General features: G+C 52.3%; 1 protein-coding gene and 1 long non-coding RNA gene across 3 annotated transcripts in view; one reads left to right on the forward strand and one right to left on the reverse strand.

The window, feature by feature from the left end:
- The window catches only part of MAEA (macrophage erythroblast attacher, E3 ubiquitin ligase), a 37412-nt gene extending 26518 nt beyond the window's left edge, over nt 1-10894 (reverse strand). The window contains 1 exon segment of the mRNA XM_019436838.2: nt 10765-10894. Coding sequence (XP_019292383.1) covers nt 10765-10833 — 69 coding nt within the window. The 5' untranslated portion in view covers nt 10834-10894.
- Nucleotides 10895-10979: 85 nt separating this feature from the next.
- On the forward strand, nt 10980-19620 carry LOC109259312 (uncharacterized). Of its 2 annotated transcripts, none has more exons than XR_002076627.1 (4): nt 10980-11514; nt 11688-11900; nt 18428-18513; nt 19156-19620. It is a non-coding gene; the product is annotated as an uncharacterized LOC109259312 (long non-coding RNA). The 2 variants fall into 2 exon arrangements; XR_002076628.1 differs by having other exon boundaries at nt 19257-19620.
- The last annotated feature ends 627 nt before the right edge of the window (nt 19621-20247 follow it).

Below are 20247 nucleotides of genomic sequence, written 5' to 3' on the forward strand. Positions count from 1 at the left end.
CTTAGGGGGAAAGTTTTCAGTCTTTTACCACTAAGCATGACATTAGCTGTGGTTTTTGCATAGATGCTCTTCATTAAGTTGAGGAAGTTCTCTCCTTTTCCTATAAATGGAGGGTTTTTATCATGAAAAAGTGTTGGATTCTGTCATGTGCTTTTTCCCCTGTGTCTATGGAGATGATCACATGGCTTGTGCCCTTTATCTGTTAACGTGGTATGTTACGTTGATTTTTGCATGTTGAACCAACCTTGCATTCCTGGGGTAAATCCCATTTAGTCATGGTACATAAACCTTTTTGTATGTTGTCAAATATAGTTTGCTAGCATGTGGTTGTGGATTTTAACACCTATATTCATTCATAAGAAATACTGGTTTATAGTTTTCTTGGATATCTATGTCTGATTTTGCTATCAGGGTAATACTGATCTCACAGAATGAGTTGGGAAAGGTTCGTTTTTATTTTTTTAGAAAGAGTTTAAGGATCAGTGTTAATTCTTTTTTAAACATTTACTAGAATTCACTAGTGAAGCCATATGATCCTGGGCTTTTTTCTTTATGGTAAGTTTTTTGTTTTTTTTTTAACCTCTTTTCAGGTCATAGCCTGTTCAGCCATCGTTTTTTAACCTACAAAATAGCAATTTTACATGGTTCAACCCGATCCATTTTCCCTTTGTGCTCCTTACCCAACATTCAACAAGAAAAAGAGGTTTTGGACCTTTCTCATCAATGTGAATCAGTTCTTTATGGTTCATATTTGGTAAATTTTTAAAAAATTGTTATTTGCTTTTATTTTCTTAAGCTTTTTTATTTAGTGTTTATTCATTTTTTGAGGGGGGCGGAGGGGCGGAGAGGGAGACACAGAATCGGAAGCAGGCTCCGGGCTCTGAGCTGTCAGCACAGACCCCAATGCAGGGCTCAAACCCACGAACCGCGAGGTCAAGACCTGAGCCGAAGTCGGATGCTCAACCAACCGAGCCACCCAGCACCCAAATAAAATTGTTATTTGCTTTTAAATTCTGGTTCTATTTTTATCTGGGTATCCCCAGGATTTAAATTTGTATTAATCAAATGTACTCAGTCTTTCCTTGCTAATATGTTGCATGACAACTTCTAAGATCACAGGATTTCTGTTTAGTTAGCTGATGTTAAATTATACTTCCTCCAGTACATTTTTCCCCTTCAGTGACTCATAAAAAGTATCCTTCCTGTTTTCATGATTGAAACAGAATCTGGCAAACACCGTAAGTTAAGTTTTGTAGAAAACATCTGTACTTCCCTCCAGCTCTATAGCGATCCTCCTACACCATGTCATCTGCCTGAGTGTGTGTTTGTTCAAACCTTCTCCAGTGTTTGCTCTGGGATTACTGACAGTATTTGCTGACAAAGAAACGCACTTTAGTTTGTCATCATAACGTCTGCAGCCATTTTTACCAGCACAGGAAGGAAGTATTTCCCCAACGGCACAGGACTTATCTTTCACAATGAAGAAACCTCACGAGGGGTCTCGACGTATTTATTCCAAAGCTAGTGACACCTTCTAAAGTGTTCGACTGAGCCCTGGATGGCGGGAGACATCTCTCTACATCCCAGAGATCTCTGTCTCACGTTCCTGCGTGTGGCATGAGACGTCTCCCCAATCACAGCAGCTCCCTGCTTCCCTGGGCTGACCTCCCGAGCGCAGCACACACCCCGGGGGAGGCTCGTCCGGTTTCCGGTGGGTTTCTTGAAAACAGACGTTTGCCGTCAGCTTCCGGGGGCCATCGCGGGGAAGGGGGAAGAGCACAGCCAGCGCCCCCATGACCTCTTCTCCGGGTGCGCGACCGTCTCACCTGCCGCCCGCTGGGCACTCGCAGAGATCTCTTCCCGCGCCGGCCCGTTTTAGAAAGGGAGGTACGAGGAAAGCGGCGCGAGCTCCAGATCGAGTCAGACGAGTCAGCCGGCGCGCACGGCGCAGCCCAGCAGCACCACCGCGGTGGGAGCACCGGGGCCGCGCTCCACGTGGTCGAGCGCCCGCGGCCCTCAGGACGGGCTCGCCCACCCAAGGCGACGCCCCCCGCCGGCAGGCCCCGCCATCCGCTCGCGTCGGTGGCTCCAGCAGCGCGGGCCTCCCGGCTGGTTAGCTGCGACGGGGACCCGGAAGCAGCTCTGCACGAGGCCCACACGTGCCTCGGCGTCGGGCAGGCCCGGCCCGACGGGCGCCTCCGATCACAAGTAAGAAGTACGCGATCGGCGGCATCTTCAGCCGTCAGCGTCCTTCCGACAGACACGACGTTCCCTGCCGGTGCCAAGGTCGTCCTCTAGGCCTTTCCTGAGAAACCACGTGGTGTCTCCTCGGTGTCCATCACCGGCAAAGCTCACCGTGAGGCTGTATCTCTGTTGCCGTTTTGTTATCGTGAACAACATTCCCCACGAGGCGCTTCTCCACGAGGCGCTTTCACGGGTTATTGCTGACACAGAAAAGTGACTGCTTTGGGGGTATGTTTCGTGTGCCCGTTACTGTGTGAAACATTCTCATTAACTGGAGTAGTAATTTTCCAGTTAGTTTGCTTGTGTTTTCTGAGTACATAAACACGTCTCATCCATTTGGAGTTACATTTACTCGTGTTTCAGTTTTTACTTCTTTGGACAGAAATGCCAAAATGTTTAATAGTTCATTTCCTTTTTTGTTTGTTTTTATTTAGAAACATTTTTTTAATGTCTTATCTTTTTAAAAAATGTTCATAATGTTTATTTATTTTTGACAAGGAGCACGAGTGGGGGAAGAGCAGACAGTCACACACAGCATCCGAAACAGGCTCCAGGCTCTGAGCTATGAGCACAGAGCCCAACGTGGGACTCGAACCCACGAAACGTGATACCATGACCTGAGCCGAAGTCAGATGCTTAACCGACTGAGCCACCCAGACGCCCCTGTTTGTTTTTATTTTTGAGACAGCGCAAGTGAGCGAGGGGCAGAGAGAGGGGGAAAGAGAGAGAGCATCCCATGGGGGCAGAGAGAGGGTGGGGGAGGGAGGGAAGGAGAGAGAGAGGGAGGGAGGGAGGCAGAGGGAGGGAGAGAGAGAGAGGGAGGCAGAGGGAGAGAGAGAGAGGGAGGCAGAGGGAGAGAGAGACCGTCCCACAAGGGGCAGAGAGAGGAAGAGACAGTGAATCCTGAAGAGGGATTCAAGCTCCACCTGACACGGGGCTCAAACTCATGAACCACGAAACCATGACCCGAGCCAAAGCTGGATGCTTAAGTGACTGAGCCACCCAGGTGCCCCTAATGGTTCACTTGTTAAATGAATTATTTCTTCTCTGCCCTCCACAAAGTTTACAATCCCAGGGTCAGAAACAGACAGAAGCAAAATACAGAATGTCTCAGATGCCAGTAATGGCGAAGAAGAAAAACAGAGAGGGAGATGATGAGGCTCCCAGTTGAAATAAGGTGATCCCACCTTGAGGGAGATCCCGAAGCAAAGATCCGAGACCGTGAGGGAGTAAGACAGATGACCCCCTGGAGGGAGAGGGTTCCGGGCAAAGCAAACGGGTACAGAGGCTCTGAGGAGCCACCAGCACATCTTCTAGCAGCAGGGAGGCCACCGTGGCAAATGCCCAGGGGAGCAGAGGAGGGTGAGGAAGAGGAGGTGGGGGCAGAGGCAGGGGTCGGGGCCCAAACCCACGCTGGACCCACGGAGAACAGGGAAGGTGCTGTCTGGGGCGGCCTTGTGGTAGCTGTGCCGGGCTCGGGCAGAGCAGGGACCGGTTAGGAGGCCACCTCAACCCACAGACACAATGGGGGCTGCGGCCACGGTGGCAGGAGGAAGGCAGTGAGCTGCGGGAGATTCTGAGACGCTGGGGAGCCACAGAACGACATACAGATGTTAAGCTGTGAGGACAGAGGGGTCACGGCCCTAGCCTGAGACCGGGAAGACGGGGAGGAGGCAGACAAGTTAAGAAGTTCAGATCTACTCCTGCTGAGCTACGTCACAGAGATCCAGGTGACCCTGGACCCTGGGCTCCGGGGTGGGGGAGATGACCTTTTGGCAGTGACTGGTACGCACGGAGCGTCCTCGGAGCGCACGAGATCACACACGATCACCAAGACGGCGCATGGTCACAGCCGGGAGGAGGGGGCAGCTGTGAGCTGGGGAGGAACCTGGCCAGGGTGCAGTCCTGGGGGCCCAACAGGACCCTGTGCAGGGAGGAGGGGCCGTCAGTGGGTGCTCCCTGGGAGACACCATCAGGATCACGGGAGGCCCGGCCAGAGCGCCGGCGGGCAGCATGGCTTCTAACGGGGCCTCCGACAAAAGCAAGCAGACAGAGGTAGTTCCGTCAGGCTGTGATTAAAGCCATAAAGAAAGCAAAACAGAGGAAGGGACAGATCACAGCAGGAGCCACAAACCCCAATTTCATTCAGGCCCAGGGCGGCAACAAGCCCACAGCCAGGCTGTTTTTTTTAAGGTCCCTTTGAAGCTAGACACAGCCAAGCCCAAGCCCTGGCCTCCGAGCTTAAGCACAAATGCTGAACAGCACTTCTGGGAGGCCCCATGGAGGGAGCTGGCACCTTCTCCCCTCCTCTCCCTCTCTGTGCTGCCCGCGACACGGCGGCCGCGGTCCCACAGCCAGGGCAGAACAGCAGGGGATCACAAGGATCGTGGGAAACACAGGCGTCAGGAACACCCCCAGGTTTTGAAGGGACCCTGAACGAGCGGCAGGAGAGCGCGGGCTCCACATGGGATGGGCCGGCCGGGGGCCAAGGAGCAGGGCAGGGCATGGTTTTGCGGGCCGTGTCCTCCAGGCCTTGCCCAGATGTACGAAGAGACCCAGCAGGCGGGAGTCCAGGGGAGGCGAGGGGGGGAGTGGCAGGCCGCGGCACAGAGACCTCCCCAGGGCTGGCGGCTGCCACGGTCACCCCGGGCCGGAGGATGCCAAGGGAAGAGCAAAGGCATCTGCAGAAGACAAACCGTGAGAGGAAGGGAGAGAATGGCGCCCCGGGGGCCGAGAGGAGGAGGCAACCGCCTGGCGACTGGCACTTATACCGAAGGCGAGGGGACTGTGACCTAGGGGCACTTCTGACTCAGACCGAACAGACATGCGGGAGGAGGGGGCAGAGAGAGGAAGCAGCCGCTGGAGGGCACGGGGCGACCAGAGCCGTGTGCACGCTGGTGGAGCGAGCCAGCTTAAAGGGGAAACAGAGGCAGGAGGGAAGAGACGAGAGTGCGGGAGCCACGGGCCAGGAGGGCGAGCGGACCACGAGGGGAGGGCGGCAACCGTCGTGTGGGAGGAGCTGGGAGGAACGTGCGGGAAGCGGGGGGCACAACGAGGAGGGGACAGTCAGCGAGGCCATCTGCACAGCTGGGTGTGTTCCTCCCTTAGCCACATTCGGCCACACTTCAGTTATTAAACTACTTAACAACACTTAGTTACTATTACTTAGTTGTTATCCAAACAGCGAATACATCGGTTTCCTCAGAAAGCTCTCAAGAGTGGCCCCCAAGTGTAAAGACTAAAACAACGCACAGCCGTGAAAACCAGCAGCTACCTCTGGAGACCGTGCCCTGCCCTGATTAGGTCAGCACCAAGCGGCCCCACTCATCCAAAGCCCCAAGGGGGGTGCCGCGCCGCACACACCGGCCGGCCTCCTCCTTCCTCTAGTGCTCGGGGGTCTTCCCCGCTTGCTCCCCACTCCTGCTGAGCCGCACACGCGGTCCGTGGGGAGGTCTGGGCCCTCGGGGCCCCGCTGTCACAACCTCCGTGAGGCTCTGGGGACATCCTGGGCCCTACGGCTCCGGTGGGACTGGACGCCAATGGTGCCAGGGTCCGCCTAGGCTCCAACACAGCCCGCGGAGCTTTTCCCCCAAGTGCGCGTGCCCTGGCCGCCCCCGGAGGGCCATCGCACCCCCCACGGCCCCACGCTCGCCTGACTCCACGCGCGGTTCCGGGATCCGAAAGGCTGGCACCTACTTGTTTAACAGCTCCCTCCCGCCAAGCCCGGTGGCACCAGGATGGGGACAGAGTTCTCCGGGAGCAGCAAGGAGTGCGGGCCGAAGGAGCTGGCACCTCTACCCTGGGGTGCCTCGCGGGGGCTCCGAGAGGGGGGCGGTACCAGCAAGCCCCGCCTTCGGACCTCACGCCCAGGACCTCTGGCTGCTGCCTGCCTGGCGCCGGGCTTCCCATGCCTCCAGCTGCCACAGCCCTTCCTCTCCCAGCACGAGGCTGCTTCCAAGCATCATGAGCAGAGCGGGCACGTCGACCTGTGCCCCCAAGTGTCTTGTCTGTGGTCAAGGATCTGAGCAGCGGTGCAGAGACCAGAGCGGAAGGCCGGGAGGATTTCGACCACGCTCTAGCTCTGGGGGGTTCTGGAAGGCGAAGGCAACACGGGGCTCTTGCAGGGAAGAGCAGATGGGACTCCGGAAGGCTCTGGAGGTCCCACCAGAGGAAGGGAACCAGGCCCCAGGCCGGATTCAAGTAATACAACCACCTTCTGGGGGAGGGAAGGGCTCATTCAGTCAACCAAATGATCTCAAGGGAAAGGAAGTAAAGACCCAGCCGACTGCCACTCTCTAGGGCTCAGCACAATCAGGATATCTGTCCCTTAAGACCAAACGCTCGTGCTGACCACCCGTCCTCAAACTTGAGAACCCGCAGTCCCTAAATCCCCAGCTGAGTCTGGGAAAGTTCACCGAAACCTGGAACTCTGGGCCTCGCGCTGGCACAAGCCCGGGACGCTGAAACACTGCCATAGAGGACCCGGGACCCAGGAGGTAGGCCCACAGACCCCGCTGGGAGCACTGCCCCAGGCCCCAGCCTGTCACGAGTTAGGGAGAGGGGCCAGCTGGGAGGGGGCACTGAACCGGCTCAGGTGGGGGACCCCCTGGCTGGGAGGGCCCGGACGAGGTCCCAGGCGAGACTCCAGATGAGGAATCAGGGTCCGGAGCCAGGTCTCCCAAGGACCGATTCTAGACCCCTTCTCCTGGGCTGTGATGAAAACCCCGCCTAACTTGGGTAGCGGTAAAGGTCTCTAAAAAATTATCGTAGTTCAGCTCTCTGAGGGGAAAAAAAAAATAGAATGCGCCAAAATATTAACAGGATGATCAGAATGATTTGGAAAATAAACATAAGGTACTCTTATGAGAGAACGCTTTTGCTTTCTCTCTTATGAGAGAATGCAATTACAGCAGGGCCTCTGGTTCAGGGCGCTGACAGGAAAAGCCTCCACCAGGCCCAGGACACAGGGCTCGTGTCCCACCGACCCCCCTCTCCCTGCTGTGGTCAGAACATAAAAACAGGTTCCGCAGAGCAAACTCCCGGCCGGTGGCTCTCACCGGGGCGCTTCTGCCCCGCCCCGGGGACGTCTGGCAGTACCTGGAGGCATCCTGCGGGCATGCCGCTGGCATCTGGTGGGCAGAAGCTAGAGGCGCTGCCGGGCCCCCGCTACGCCGTCGCCCAGCCCGAACGCGCCTGTGCTGGCCACGTCGCCCGCCGCACACCGGAGGGCTCCCGAAGGAGCGGGTGCCCGGGTGGGCACGTGCGGGCAGCAGCGCCTCACGGCCATGCCACTCTCGCCCCGCTTCGCCAGCGGATGAGCGCGGTGCCCACCAGGGCCCACGAGCCCCCTCCCGGCCCCGAGGCTGTGAGGAACCTGGCCCGACTGGCCGATGTTCTGAATCGCGAAGACCCCTGTCCCGTCACGTGTGAGGAGGAACGGCCGTCGGGACGGCAACGGGGGGGGGCTCGGCCCTGCTCCCCCCACCCTGCTGCACAACGCACCCTTGAACCGGAGAAGCGAGCACCGGCCTCTCGGAACACCAGCCCCTCAGCCCTCACTCCCCCCGCCCTGGCGCGGATTCGGCGTCCCTCCCGCCCGCGGCACCTGCATCTGTGACCGGCACAGCTCCGAAGTGTCAGGCCTTCCAGCGTTCTGTGCAATTCTGTGGAATTCTGTATTAGCGTGCGTTCCTAAGGCAAGGGTCCCTAGCTTCCCGGTGAAACTTCCTCATCGTGCACTAGGAATCACTCCCGAAAACTTCTAGAAAAAAATGTTAACTCTCAACAGGGACACACGTGTCAAGAGAAAATTTGTCATAGGTGATCTAAATCTGTGAGAGGATATGGTGGAAATAGCTTCTCTGATCGCAAAAATTCATCTAAAAGCTTTCTAGGGGCGCCCGGGCGGCTCAGTCGGTTAAGCATCCAACTTCAGCTCAGGTCACGATCTCGCGGTTTGTGGGTTCGAGTCCCGCGTTAGGCTCTGTGCTGCAGCGTGGAGCCCGGAGCCCGCTTCGGATTCTGTGTCTCCTCCTCTCTCTGTCCCTCCCCCGCTCATGCTCTGTCTCTCTCGGTTTCTCAATAATAAATAAACGTTAAAAAAAATTTCAAAGCTTTCTAAAGCTGGGTGCCCGGGTGGCTCAGTCGGTTACGTGTCCGACTCTGGATTTCAGCTCAGGTCGTGATCTCCTGGCTGGTGAGACCGAGCCCGGTGTGGGACTCTGTGTTGTCAGCGCAGAATCCTGCTTGGGATTCTCTCTCTCTCTCTCTCTCTCTCTCTCTCTCTGCCCCTCCCCCTCTCGCCTGCCCACATGCTCTCTTTTGCGTGCGTGTGCGTGCTCTCAAAAACATTTGAAAAATCCTTTTTTTTTAAGTTTATTTATTTTGAGAGAAAGAAAAAACATGGGTGGGGCAGAGACAGGGAGAGAGGGAATCCCAAGCAGGTTCTGCGCTGCCAGCACAGAGCCCCATGGGGGCTCAAACTCACAAACCATGAGGTCACGCCCGAGCCTAACTCGAGATTCAGAGGCTTAATTGACCGAGCCCCACAAGCGCACCCGAAAAAAATCCATCTAAAGCAGAAGTAAAACTCTTTTCAATCTGGCGAGCTCACTCGAAATGACACTACAATATTTCTTTACCTGTATGAATACCTGCAGGACTATTTTTAATCAAAGACTATTTAATAATTCTAGAAATCAAATCACATTCACGGCTGTGAAACAACAGAAAGAACTCGAAAGGGAAATCCCTTCCTGCCTGATGTTGCCCACACTCACCAGCCAGCACCACAAATGACGAACTCTGCCACAATTCTGTCAGCCCCACGACAGGCCTGGTGGTGGACTGAGTGAGACAACAGGCCAGCAATCAACAGCTCCCCAAATAAAGCCTTTTTTTTTTTGTTTTTGGTGGAGGGAGATAAACATCAACCCAAATGATGCCTGGTCGGGGCCTCAGGTGGCACGATGTGAGCCACAGGGCCTTCAAGGAGTTGGAGATACCACCGCCCAGCACCTAATCTCGAAAGGGCCTGGCGAACAGGCAGCTGGTTCGTGTCAACAGCGCTCTCCTGTCCTCCTGGGTCAGACAAGGCGCCGAGAAACACCACCGCTCCACAGCCGGTTAAAGAAAAGCAACAAAGCCTCACTTCTGCTTTCTGGTGAGGACTGTGCAGGACCCTCCGACGAACAGCGACAGCTATCCCATGTACCTTCCAAAGAGTGCCGGCACCACTGCAAGCATTGCGGGGTCCCTCAATTCACCCAAGGTGACGCTGCTGCCATCACACCTCTGACAGGAGTAAACGATCTCGGAGTGGTCTCTCAGTAAGTGACGGGCAAGGCGGGGCAGTATTCAAACCCGGCCCCCCCCCCCCCCCGCCCCCCTCCCCGGGCTCAGCGCTCACCGCACCCATCGCCGCCACCTGTCACCACTGAGGTGGATGGGGACACTGGGCTCTGGGCTCTGCCACGAGGAGGAAAAAGCTACCCGGCCTCTCAGGAAAGGAATTTGGAATCACAAATGCCTAGCCACCGTTCTCCTGGGAATGTCGCGGCCTTCGTCTCCTAAGGAACTTGTTTCCTGATGCTTTGTTCTCATCAACTCCTCTGCGAACTAGGTAAGGAGCCAGTGCAGCCCCTCCTATGAGAGCCGCGGGCTTCAGGCTCAAGGAAGGCGACTTGGCTAAGTGGCCATCCAAGGTCACACAACCGGCAACCGAGTGGCAAGGGCTGTCTTTCAGGTTTGGTGACGCCCCACAAGATGGGTTCCCATTAGGTCGTAAGGTCTCTCCCTGTAGGCTCCTAATTAGCGACTGGAAGCCAACATACCAACACCCTCTGACGTTAAGCTTCCGGGACACCCACCGCGAGCCACATCGGGCACTCTTGCGCCCGCGACCCCACACCCTGGAAACGCCGGCCTCCACCCCGGCCCTCAAAGTCACCAGCCTGCCTACCGCCGGAAATGTCACTGGGGCAGTTCATGCTTTTTTTGTGTTTTTTTTTTGTTTGTTTGTTTGTTTTTTTCTTTAGGATGAAGGGGCCACAATCGGACTCCAGAGGGCGAAGCGGGGCGCCAGACAGACGCGCTCCACGCCCTGCCACGAAGTCCTCTAAGGCCGGGCAGGGGCATGGGCGGCCACACGCCACACCCGCCGGGCCTGCAGGACCCCAGACCCCACCGGCCCTAGGGAGCCCGGGAGGCCGGTCTCGCGGGTCCCCAGACCCGGGGGAGGCCGGCCCTGCAGACCCCCACACCCGGGGGAGCCCAGCCCCGCAGACCACCCCCAGACCCCGGGGAGGCCGGCCCTGCAGACCCCCAGGCCCCGGGGAGCCCGGAAGACCAGCTCCGCAGACCCCGAGACCTCGGAAGCCCGGACGCGCAGACCCCCAGACCCCGCCCGGTGCCCCAGGCCGCGCCCCGGCCCCCACCCTGCCCCACCTCCCTCTCCTCGGAACCCCTGCGGCCCGCGGGCCCCGGCCAAGCGCGGCCGCTACCCCGGCCCGCAGACCCCACCTTGAGGGTCGGGTACTCCTGCACCTTCAGGGTCATGGAAAGCTGAGCAGCTGACTCCTGCACCGCCATCTTGAATCGGCCAAAACATTAGCGGGTGGGGGAAGCGCCGCGCGCGGCACGCCGGGTAGTGACGTCGCGCTCTCCGGCGGGGGCGGGGCGCGCCCGGGCGGGCCGACGCGCCTGCTCCAATCGCGTCCGCCCACCAGACTGTGGCGGCGGAAGAAGGCGCGACCGCGGCGTGCGCGCGGAGAGGCGTCCGGCCGGACCAATCACCTCTGGCCCTCCTCGCGTTCGGCCAATCAGCGGGAAGCCTGTCTGGGCGGGTTCCTCCTTGAACTCGCGGCCGGGGACGCTCCCGCCGGTCCCAGCCTCGGGGCGCGGGCGGTCCGGGGCGCTCCCTGGGGTCGGGAGGCTGAGGCTCGTCGAGTGGCGCAGCCGTGGGCGCGACTGGGCTCCCGCGGGGGCGGCCCCCGAAACAGTGACCCTCTGCATGGGACAGTGACCCTCGCCGTCGTGACCCCTTACGGTAGTAGCCGAGAGGTCTGCAGGCCACCGTGCGTGTCAGGCGACTACTTTCCATTGGGCTGCATTTCCGCAGAGTGGCAGCTGCTGGAGTCCTGACGTTTCCTATCGGAAAAGGAAAGGAAATTTTTGTTAACTGATTTTCAGGAAAGAAGCGCCCAAAGTAGAACAAGGGCCTGTGTGCCTTTGTGTCCTCACCAATGTCACACGGCCCTGGCACCTAGCAAGGTACTCCAGTTCCCTTTCAACCATTCCACATTCTATCCTTTCAAAATAACTAGTCCTTTCATTCCCCTTTTTAAATAGAAATGAAATTAGTTTTCATTAATTAGAAGGCTTCCCAATTAAACCGTTTCTCGTGTTGCACACTTATTCCTGAAACGATTTTTTTGAAACTTAAGCTTAGCGTTGAAAAAAACACCTAAGGTTTGACACAAGGGAGGCGGATACTGTGGGAGTGGGAGCCGCGGGGAGAAGCAGCTTCCTGTCCAGGCTCACACCAAGTTCCTTGTACCTGAGGCCATCCGCGTGGGTGAGTTCATCAGGATCATCGGAAGGGGCTGACAGCTCAATACTAATCAAGCCTTCCCACCGTTGTGAATCGATGTAGCACGGTGAGTGTGTCTGATGCCGATTTCTGAAGCTTGTGAAAGTGAGAAGGAGGGAGATCGATTCCTGTGCATGGCATATGCCTCTAGGAGACATTTGGAGTGAAATTGGGGTAAGACTAGAAGAATGCACTATTCTAGAATTTTTAAAACCCTTACCAAGGAGAAACAGGGATGTTACCAACTGTGATTGATCACAGATCTAATCACAGATCATCAGAGTAGTAGTGCCCCCGTCTAGGAGTTTTAGGAAGTTGTTTCTGTATTTCAGGGCAAAAAATTGAGCTTGAAATGAGCGTGCGCAGCTTTGGAAAACTGTATTATTTAACTAGGTTGTCTTGTTCTCAAGTTTCAGAAGTTTAAAAATAAAATACTGTTAGGGGCGCCTGGGTGGCTCAGTCGGTTAAGCAGCCGACTTCGTCTCAGGTCATGATCTCGCGGTCCCTGAGTTCGAGCCCCGCGTCGGGCGCTGTGCTGACAGCTCAGAGCCTGGAGCCTGTTTCAGATTCTGTGTCTCCCTCTCTCTGACCCTCCCCCGTTCATGCTCTGTCTCTCTCTGTCTCAAAAATAAATAAACGTTAAAAAAAAAAAGAATTTTTAAAAAATAAAATACTGTTAAAGTTGAAAGGAAACGTGGTTTAGAGTGGAATCGGGTGGCCAGCAGGGGGAGCTCTCAGCCCTACCACTCCGGTCAGTTGCAGCCCCAACAGGAAGGGACGCACCTTGCAGGTGGATTCCACTGCAGCTACCGCTTTACTAACCCAGTGGGAGGAAGGAAGGTTTCTTCCTCCCCCAGCAACAACCCAGGCAATGAGAGCCAGCCACGGCCCAGCCAGGGAGAGACTGTCATAACCCAGCCAGTGAGAGACTGCCGTGGATCAGCCAATGAAAAGCCATCACACTTCCAGGTCCCAGTTTCCTCCAGTGGACTTTCTGTTTACAACAGCCCTCCTTTTCTCTATAAGAGAGCCTCCTGGGGGCATCTGGGTAGCTCAGTCGGTTCAGTGTCCCACTTTGGCTCAGATCGTGATCTTGGGGCTAGTGGGTTCGAGCCCCGCATGGGACTCTGTGCTACAGCTCAGAGCCTGGAGCCTGCTTCTGATTCTGTGTCTCCCTCTCTCTCTCTGCCCCTTCCCTGCTCACACTTTCTTTCTCTCTCAAAATAAATAGACATAGAAAAATTAAAAAAAAAACTAGAAAAGAGTCTCCCGTACCTTATTCTCACTTGTCTATGGTTTTTCCTTGGATCACTTGTCCTGGATTGTAGATTTCTGCTATTCCCGAATAAACCCAGTTTTGCTAGTAAAATAGCTGGTGGTTTTGGTTTTAAGGTTCATGCGTTGCATTCTAAGTTGTCAGTGAAATAAGTCCTCATTATCTTTATGCTTTTTCCCAACAGGAAACGCCTTTTAAACATTCAGAGAGACATGAAGTCTTTCCTAGAGTAACAGAACCCCCCGACGTTTTTTTGTAGAGATATTTGACAAACAACATTGTGTGTGAGTTTAAGGTGTACAATGTATTGATTTGACACACTTATATTGTAATACGACTGCCATTTTAGAATTAGGAACACCTCTATGGGTCACATAACTATCATTTCTTCTAGTGTTGGGAGCAATTCAGGTCCAATCACCTAGCAGGTTTAATGCTCATGATACATTTTTGTTGTCTATAATCACTGCACTGTGCAGTAGGTCTCTGGGACTTACTTACTTCCAAGCTCCAAGTATGTACCTTTAAACAATCTCTCTCCCATTCCCCCACCCTGCAACCCCTGGTAACCATTTTACTCTCCGCTTTCGTGATTTCAGCTTTTTTAGTTTCCGCACATAAAAGACATGAATCATGACGTATTTGACTTATTTCATTTAGCATAATGTCCTCAAGGTCCATCCATTGTTGACAATGGCAGAGTTTCCTCTTCTCTCATGGCCAAATAGTAGTCCACTGTGTGTGTGTGTGTGCGCGCACACACAACATCTTCTCATCGTCCATTGACGGACACTTAGGTTATTTCATATCCTGACTATTGTGACTCAACTGTCCCTCCACAAGGGCATGTGTGTTTCTCTTGGGTATCCTGTTTTCATTTCCTTTGGATGTATACCCATAAGTAGGATTGCTGAATCATGTAATAGCTCTGTTTTTAATTTTTGGAGCCACCTCATACTATTCTCAATGGTGGCTGAACCAGTTTACAGTCCCACAACAGTGCACGTCCTCACCATCGCTTGTTATCCCTTGTCTTTTTGATGATGGCCATTCTGACAGGTATGAGGAAATATCTCATCATGCTTTTGATTTGCATTTCTCTGGTGATGTGCCTGTCAGTTGTTTGGAAGTCTTCTTTGGAAAATTCAGTTATAGTCCATTTAGTTTCTCTGTCCATTTTTTTTTTAAGTTTATTTATTTCGAGAGACATAGAGTCAGTGCGAGTGGGGGAAGAGCAAAGAGGGAGGGAGAGAGGGAATCCCAAGCAGGCTCTGTGCTGTCAGCGCGGGGCTCGATGTGGGGCTCGAGCCCACAAAACTGTGAGATCGTGACCTGAGCCGAAACCAAGAGTCGGACGCCCAAGTGACTTAGCCACCCCGGTGCCCTCTTCTGGCCATTTTTAAGTTGGATGGTTTGGGGCTTTTTGTGGTTGAGTTTATGATTTCATTGCGTATTTTGGATATTAACTGCAAATGTATGGTTTACAAAATTGTCTTCCATTCTGCATATTGTCTTTGCATTTCGTTGATGGTTTTTTGCTGTGCAGAAGCTTTTCAGTTTGGTGTTGTCCCACTTGTTGATTTTTTTTCCTTTTGTTGTTTGTGCTTTTGGTGTCATAAAACAAAATCGTTGCCAAACCCATGTTGAGCAACTTCTTCCCTGTTTCCTTTTAGGAATTTTAGAGTATCAGGTCTTATGTTTAAATCTGAGGCATTTTGAGTTACTATTTGTGAGTGGTGTAAGGAGGAGACCCTATTTCATGCTGCTGCCTGTGCTCATCCAGTTTTCCCATGTTCTGAGTAGACCGCCCTTCCCTTCCTGCATGTTCTTGGCTCCTTATCAAATATTAGTTGACTGTATATGTCAGGTTTATTTCTGGTCTCTATTCTGTTCCGTTGGTCTATGTGCCTATTTTTATGCCACTACTACACTATTTTAACTACTATAGCTTTGTAGTATAGCTTCAAATCACAGGCAACTTTTATAGAAGGATTTCTACTCAACTAGAGAACTCTCCATAAAAGGATCTTTAAGTCTCAGTTGTGAAGCATGGCCTCCAAAATGCACTGGTCATAATAGCTGGCAAAAAGCAGGGTAATGGAGGTGTATCAGAAAACTCTGAACTGCTATTCAAGGCTCCCAATTTCTTTTTTTTTTTAATTTTGAAATATTTATTTTTGAGAGAGAAAAAGAGAGTGCGAGCCTGGGAGGGGCAGAGAGGGAGACACAGAATCCAAAGCAGGCTCCAGGCTCAGAGCTGTCAGCACAGAGCTCGACAAGGGGCTTAAACCCACAAACCATGAGATCATGACCTGAGCCAAAGTCGAATGCTTAACTGGCTGATCCACCCAGGTGCCCCAAGTCTTAGTGGATTTTTTTAGAAGATAGATATAATACAAGGTATCTTTCCGACCATAACAGAATGAAGATTGAAATCAGTAATGGAAGGAAAACTAGAAACTTCACAAAATTATGGAAACTAAACAATCCACTTTTATTTTTTATATATCTTTACATATACATATATATATATATGTATATATATATATAAAACTTAAATACAAACTCAGATTTTAGAAATTGTACAAAGAAAGCTAAAAACATTTCACATATTTATGATTAGTTTTGATATTTAACATCTCCTTTTACTGTACCGACTTAAAATGTTTCCATTTACTGATGAGGACCAGATATGCCCATCACCATCTGAGCAACTTGCAGGGGATTTATGATTTCTTCCATGTTCTCTCGTCTCAAAACTCAACTGGTTTAAGTCTTGAAGCTATTCTGGTTCTCACAGGTATTTCTGGAATAAAAGGAATGCTTATGGCTGAATTCTTCATTTTATGCTTATAAGCTGTAAGTTTGTAGAGGCTAAAAATATAGTCAACAACTTTGGACTTTAAACACCGGAGGCTCAATGTGTTGTCCAAACAGCACATTTTTAAACAACCAATGAATCAAAGAATAAATCATGAAGAAAATTAGAAAATAATCAAAGATGAATGGAAAAGAAAACACAACTTACCCAAACTAATGAATTCGTTGACAGTGGTGCTTAGGGAAAATTTATAATTCTAAGCACATTAAAAAGATGAGTGATCTCAAGTCAATGACCTTAACTTCACAACTTAAGGAATTAGAGAAAGAACAGACTAAGCACAGAGCTAGCAGAAGAAAGGAAATAGTAAGGATGAGAGCAGAGAAAAATGAAATGGAGGATAGAAAAACAACAGAGAAAATCAAAACAAAATTTGGCTCTTTGGAAAGACCAACATAATTGACAAAACTGCAGCTGGATGGACTAGTCAAAAAAGACAAGTTACTAATATCAGAAATGAAAGTGGAAACATTCAAACAAATGTGACAGAAATAAAAAGGAGCATAAGACAGTACTATGAATGATTGTACACCGAGAAACTGGATAACCTAAATGGAATGGACAGATTCTTAGAAACACAAAACCCACCAAGAATAAATCATGAAGAGACAGAAAGTCTGATTGACATAATTAGTAAGTAAATTGAATGAATAGTAAAAAGTCTCTTGACAAAGAAAAGCTCTAGAACTGATGGCTTCACTGGTGAATTCTACCAAACATCTAAAGAGCTAACACTGGGGTGCCTGGGTGGCTCACTCAGTAGAACACGGGACTCTTGATCTTGGGGTTGTGAATTTTAGTCCCACATTGGGTGTCGAGATTATTTGAAAATAAAATCATAAGGAGCACCCGGGTGGCTCAGTCAGTTAAGCTTCCAACTGTTGATTTCAGCTCAGGTCACGATCTCATGGTTCATGGGATCAAGGCCATGTCAGGCTCCAAGCTGACAGCACGGAGCCTGCTTGGAATTCTCTCTCCGTCTCTCTCTGCCTCTCCCCTGCTTATGTGCTCTAAATAATAAATAAAGTCATAAAGAAACACAATAAAATATTTTAAAAAATTAAATGAAGAAAGAACTAATACCAATTATTTTCAAACTCTCAAAACATTGAAAATGAGGGAACATTTCCTAACTCATTCTAAGGTTCCGGGGAAACTGCACATCCACAAGCAGAAGAATGACATTGGAGCCTTACCTCATATGAAAAAATTAACTCAATACGGATCAGAGACCTAAATGTAAGACCTAATACCACAAAACTCTTAGAGGAAAACATAGGACTAAAGCTTCCCAACATTTGGCAATGATTTCTATTTTTAAAAAAAATTTTTTAATGTTTATTTCTGAGAGAGACAGAGCATGAGCAGGAGAGGGATAGAGAGCGAGCGAGACACAGAATCCGAAGCAGGCTCCAGGCTCTGAGCTGTCAGCACCGAGCCCGACACGGGGCTTGAACTCACGGACCGCGAGATCATGCCCTGAGCCGAAGGTGGACGCTTCACCGACTGAGCCACCCAGGTGCCCTGACAATGATTTCTTGGGTAGAATAGCAAAGGCACAGACAAAAACAAAACAAAACAAAACAAATTACGTTTCATGAAAAACTTTATGTGCATCAAAAGACACTCTCAACAGAGTAAAAAGGCACCCCGCAGAATGGGAGAAAATATTTGCAGATCACATTTCTCATAAGGGGTGAAGATGCGGAACATGTAGAGAACCCCTAAAGCCCAACAACAAGGAACTTGACTCAAAAATGGGTAAAGAACTTGAACAGACCTTCCTCACAGAAGTTATGCAAATGGCCAACAAGCCACGAAAAGATGCTTAACAGCGACAAACGTCAGGGAAACGCAAGTCAAAACCACAATGAGGTCCCACCTCACACGTGGTGGAGTGGCTGCTACCCGAAAATAGCAATCGTTGACGGGTGTGGGGACTGGAACCCTGCACACGGTCGGCGGGGATATCAATGGTGCAGCCGTGTGGAAAACGGTGTTGGGGTTACTCGAAGAATTAAAGATGGTCTGTCGCGTGTTCCAGCAGTTCCACTTCCAGGCATTTGCCTGAAAGAATTCCGAGCAGGGTCTTGAGGAGACGTCTGCACCCGCTGTTCGCCGCAGCATTATTCACGATAGCTAAGAAGCAGACGCAACCCAAGCGCGCGTGGACAGATGAACGCGTGACGACAAATGGCATGTCATTCAGCCTCAAATGAGAAACGTTCTGACACCTGCTGCAACACGGATGAGCCTGGAGGACGCGATGCTCAATGGAATGAGCCAGTCGCAGAAAGACAAATCACGCACGACTCCACTGGTATGAGGCCACTAGGGAAGTCAGATCGTAGGGACAGAAAGCAGAATGCTGAGTACTAAGGGCTGGGAGAGGGGGTTGGAGTCAGTGTTCAACGGGGACAGAGTGTCCGTTTTACAGGTGGAAAAGAGCTCTGGACGTGGAGGATGGGACACTAGGAATGTATTAAATGCTACTGAACCATGTAGTTAACAATGGTTAAGACGGTAAGTTTCATGGGATTTATATCGCATTATAATAAAAAATTGAGGGGGGAGGGGAGGCAGGCAAAACGGGGGAGGGTGGGAGGTGGAGGCTCCTGGGTATGGAAGGAACTGGCGGAAGGGATGAAAGGTGCCGCGTAGAGGATACGGTCGGCGGTGCTGTGATGGCGTGGTGTGGTGACAGGTGGTGGCCACGCCTGTGAGCACGGCGGGACCGAGACGGGTGGTGGGTCACCGTCATGCACCTGCACCTAATGCCACGTGGGTGTCGGCTGTACTTCGCTTTTTAATGAGAGCAAAGGGACAGGCTCTGGCGCCAGGCCCTGGGGTCTGAGCTCCGGTGAGACCGTGCGGGTCTCTGGGCTTTCCAGCTGGACGCCAGCTTTCTGAGCCGTGGGATCTCTCTCTCTGCCAGGCGGCACTCTTGTCCCGCCCCCAGCTCTTCCCATCAGGATGTCCCTCTGCGCCCTTTGTGCTGCCCCCAACTTTGCAAGCGCTCGGCACAGCCCTTGTCCGGGAGGGTGCTCTCCGGCCTCGGCTCCGCAGGCCCTGAGGGGGAGCCCGAGGGGTGCAGGCCCCACCTGGGTGAGCGGGCTCCCCGCGCGCTAATGCCCACACCAGCCACGTACCGTCCTCACCTGTCAGCTCCAAGTTCTGCCGGCGCCGTCCTGCTCCTGACCGCGGCGGTCTCACCGCCTCCCTGCGGAAGTGAGAAGCAGCCGCGGGTCTCTTCTCTCCCACAACAGCCACGTTCCTCTCCAGAATCTACTTTATCGTCACATCCTTAGCTCTTGGCAAAGTTCAGAACAAACAGACAAACAAAGGACATTGATGTGACACCGTTGTGCCAAATCTGGCGAAATCTCAGTGGCAGGGTTGGAGCAACGGTCCCTGCAACCGTCTACACCTTATGTGGAGGCGGAAGTCCTCTCTGAAGGTCAGTGTCAATGCCCAAGGAGAGACGGGTAACGTGGTCAAACCTGTGATCGCACCTGCTGCGTGCTGTGATCCCGTCCGACACATTTAGTGGGGATGATACTCCGACTCCTTCAGCTCATTGGGATTTACTGGCTCTTTACTACAATAAAAGTGGCTGTGTCACTGTCGCTAGCCGAGAGCCCCTTCTGCATTCTAAGGGTAATGACTCCTTCTAGATTTTCCACAATTTCACATGGTCGCTCTTTGAATTCTGATTTTATTTCCATGCTAAACCGCTAATGCACCTTGACGGGTTTATTTCGTTCACTTCAGTTCACAGGCAGAGTAGTAGTTACGTAGCCCCTTTCGAGCAGGTTGACGAGACAGCCTCCGAGGACCCTCTCCCCGGTGGAGCTGTGGACACTCCCACATTTACGGTTGGCGTGTTCGTGCGTGGAGCCCTCTTCCTCACGGGGGATCAAAGCCGCGTGGCACTGCCTTGCAATGTGCATGTGTCTGTGGACACCAGACCCAGTACTTCCCTCGGTGTCCGTCTGGGGTTACGCTTGTCTCCATGAAAAAGGAGTCTTCAAGGCCAAGGGGCCATGCCCATCCACATGCCCTCTCCTTTGCTGGAACCTGCTCCAGACGCCTGTGGCTGTAGAGCCCCACTTAACCAGTCTGGAGCCTGCTTCTGGGGCCCATGAGGGCTGACCCTGACCGCTCACCTGAGGGTGGACGGCACAGTGAGTGGGCCCACTCCTGAATTTTAGAGCTGGCTAAGGAATTGGAGAAGTGCAGGGGTGGCCACGTTAAGCA

This window comes from Panthera pardus, unplaced genomic scaffold (genome assembly GCF_024362965.1).
Source record: "Panthera pardus isolate Hobbes unplaced genomic scaffold, ASM2436296v1 HiC_scaffold_13, whole genome shotgun sequence".
NCBI classification, from domain to species: Eukaryota; Metazoa; Chordata; class Mammalia; order Carnivora; family Felidae; genus Panthera; species Panthera pardus.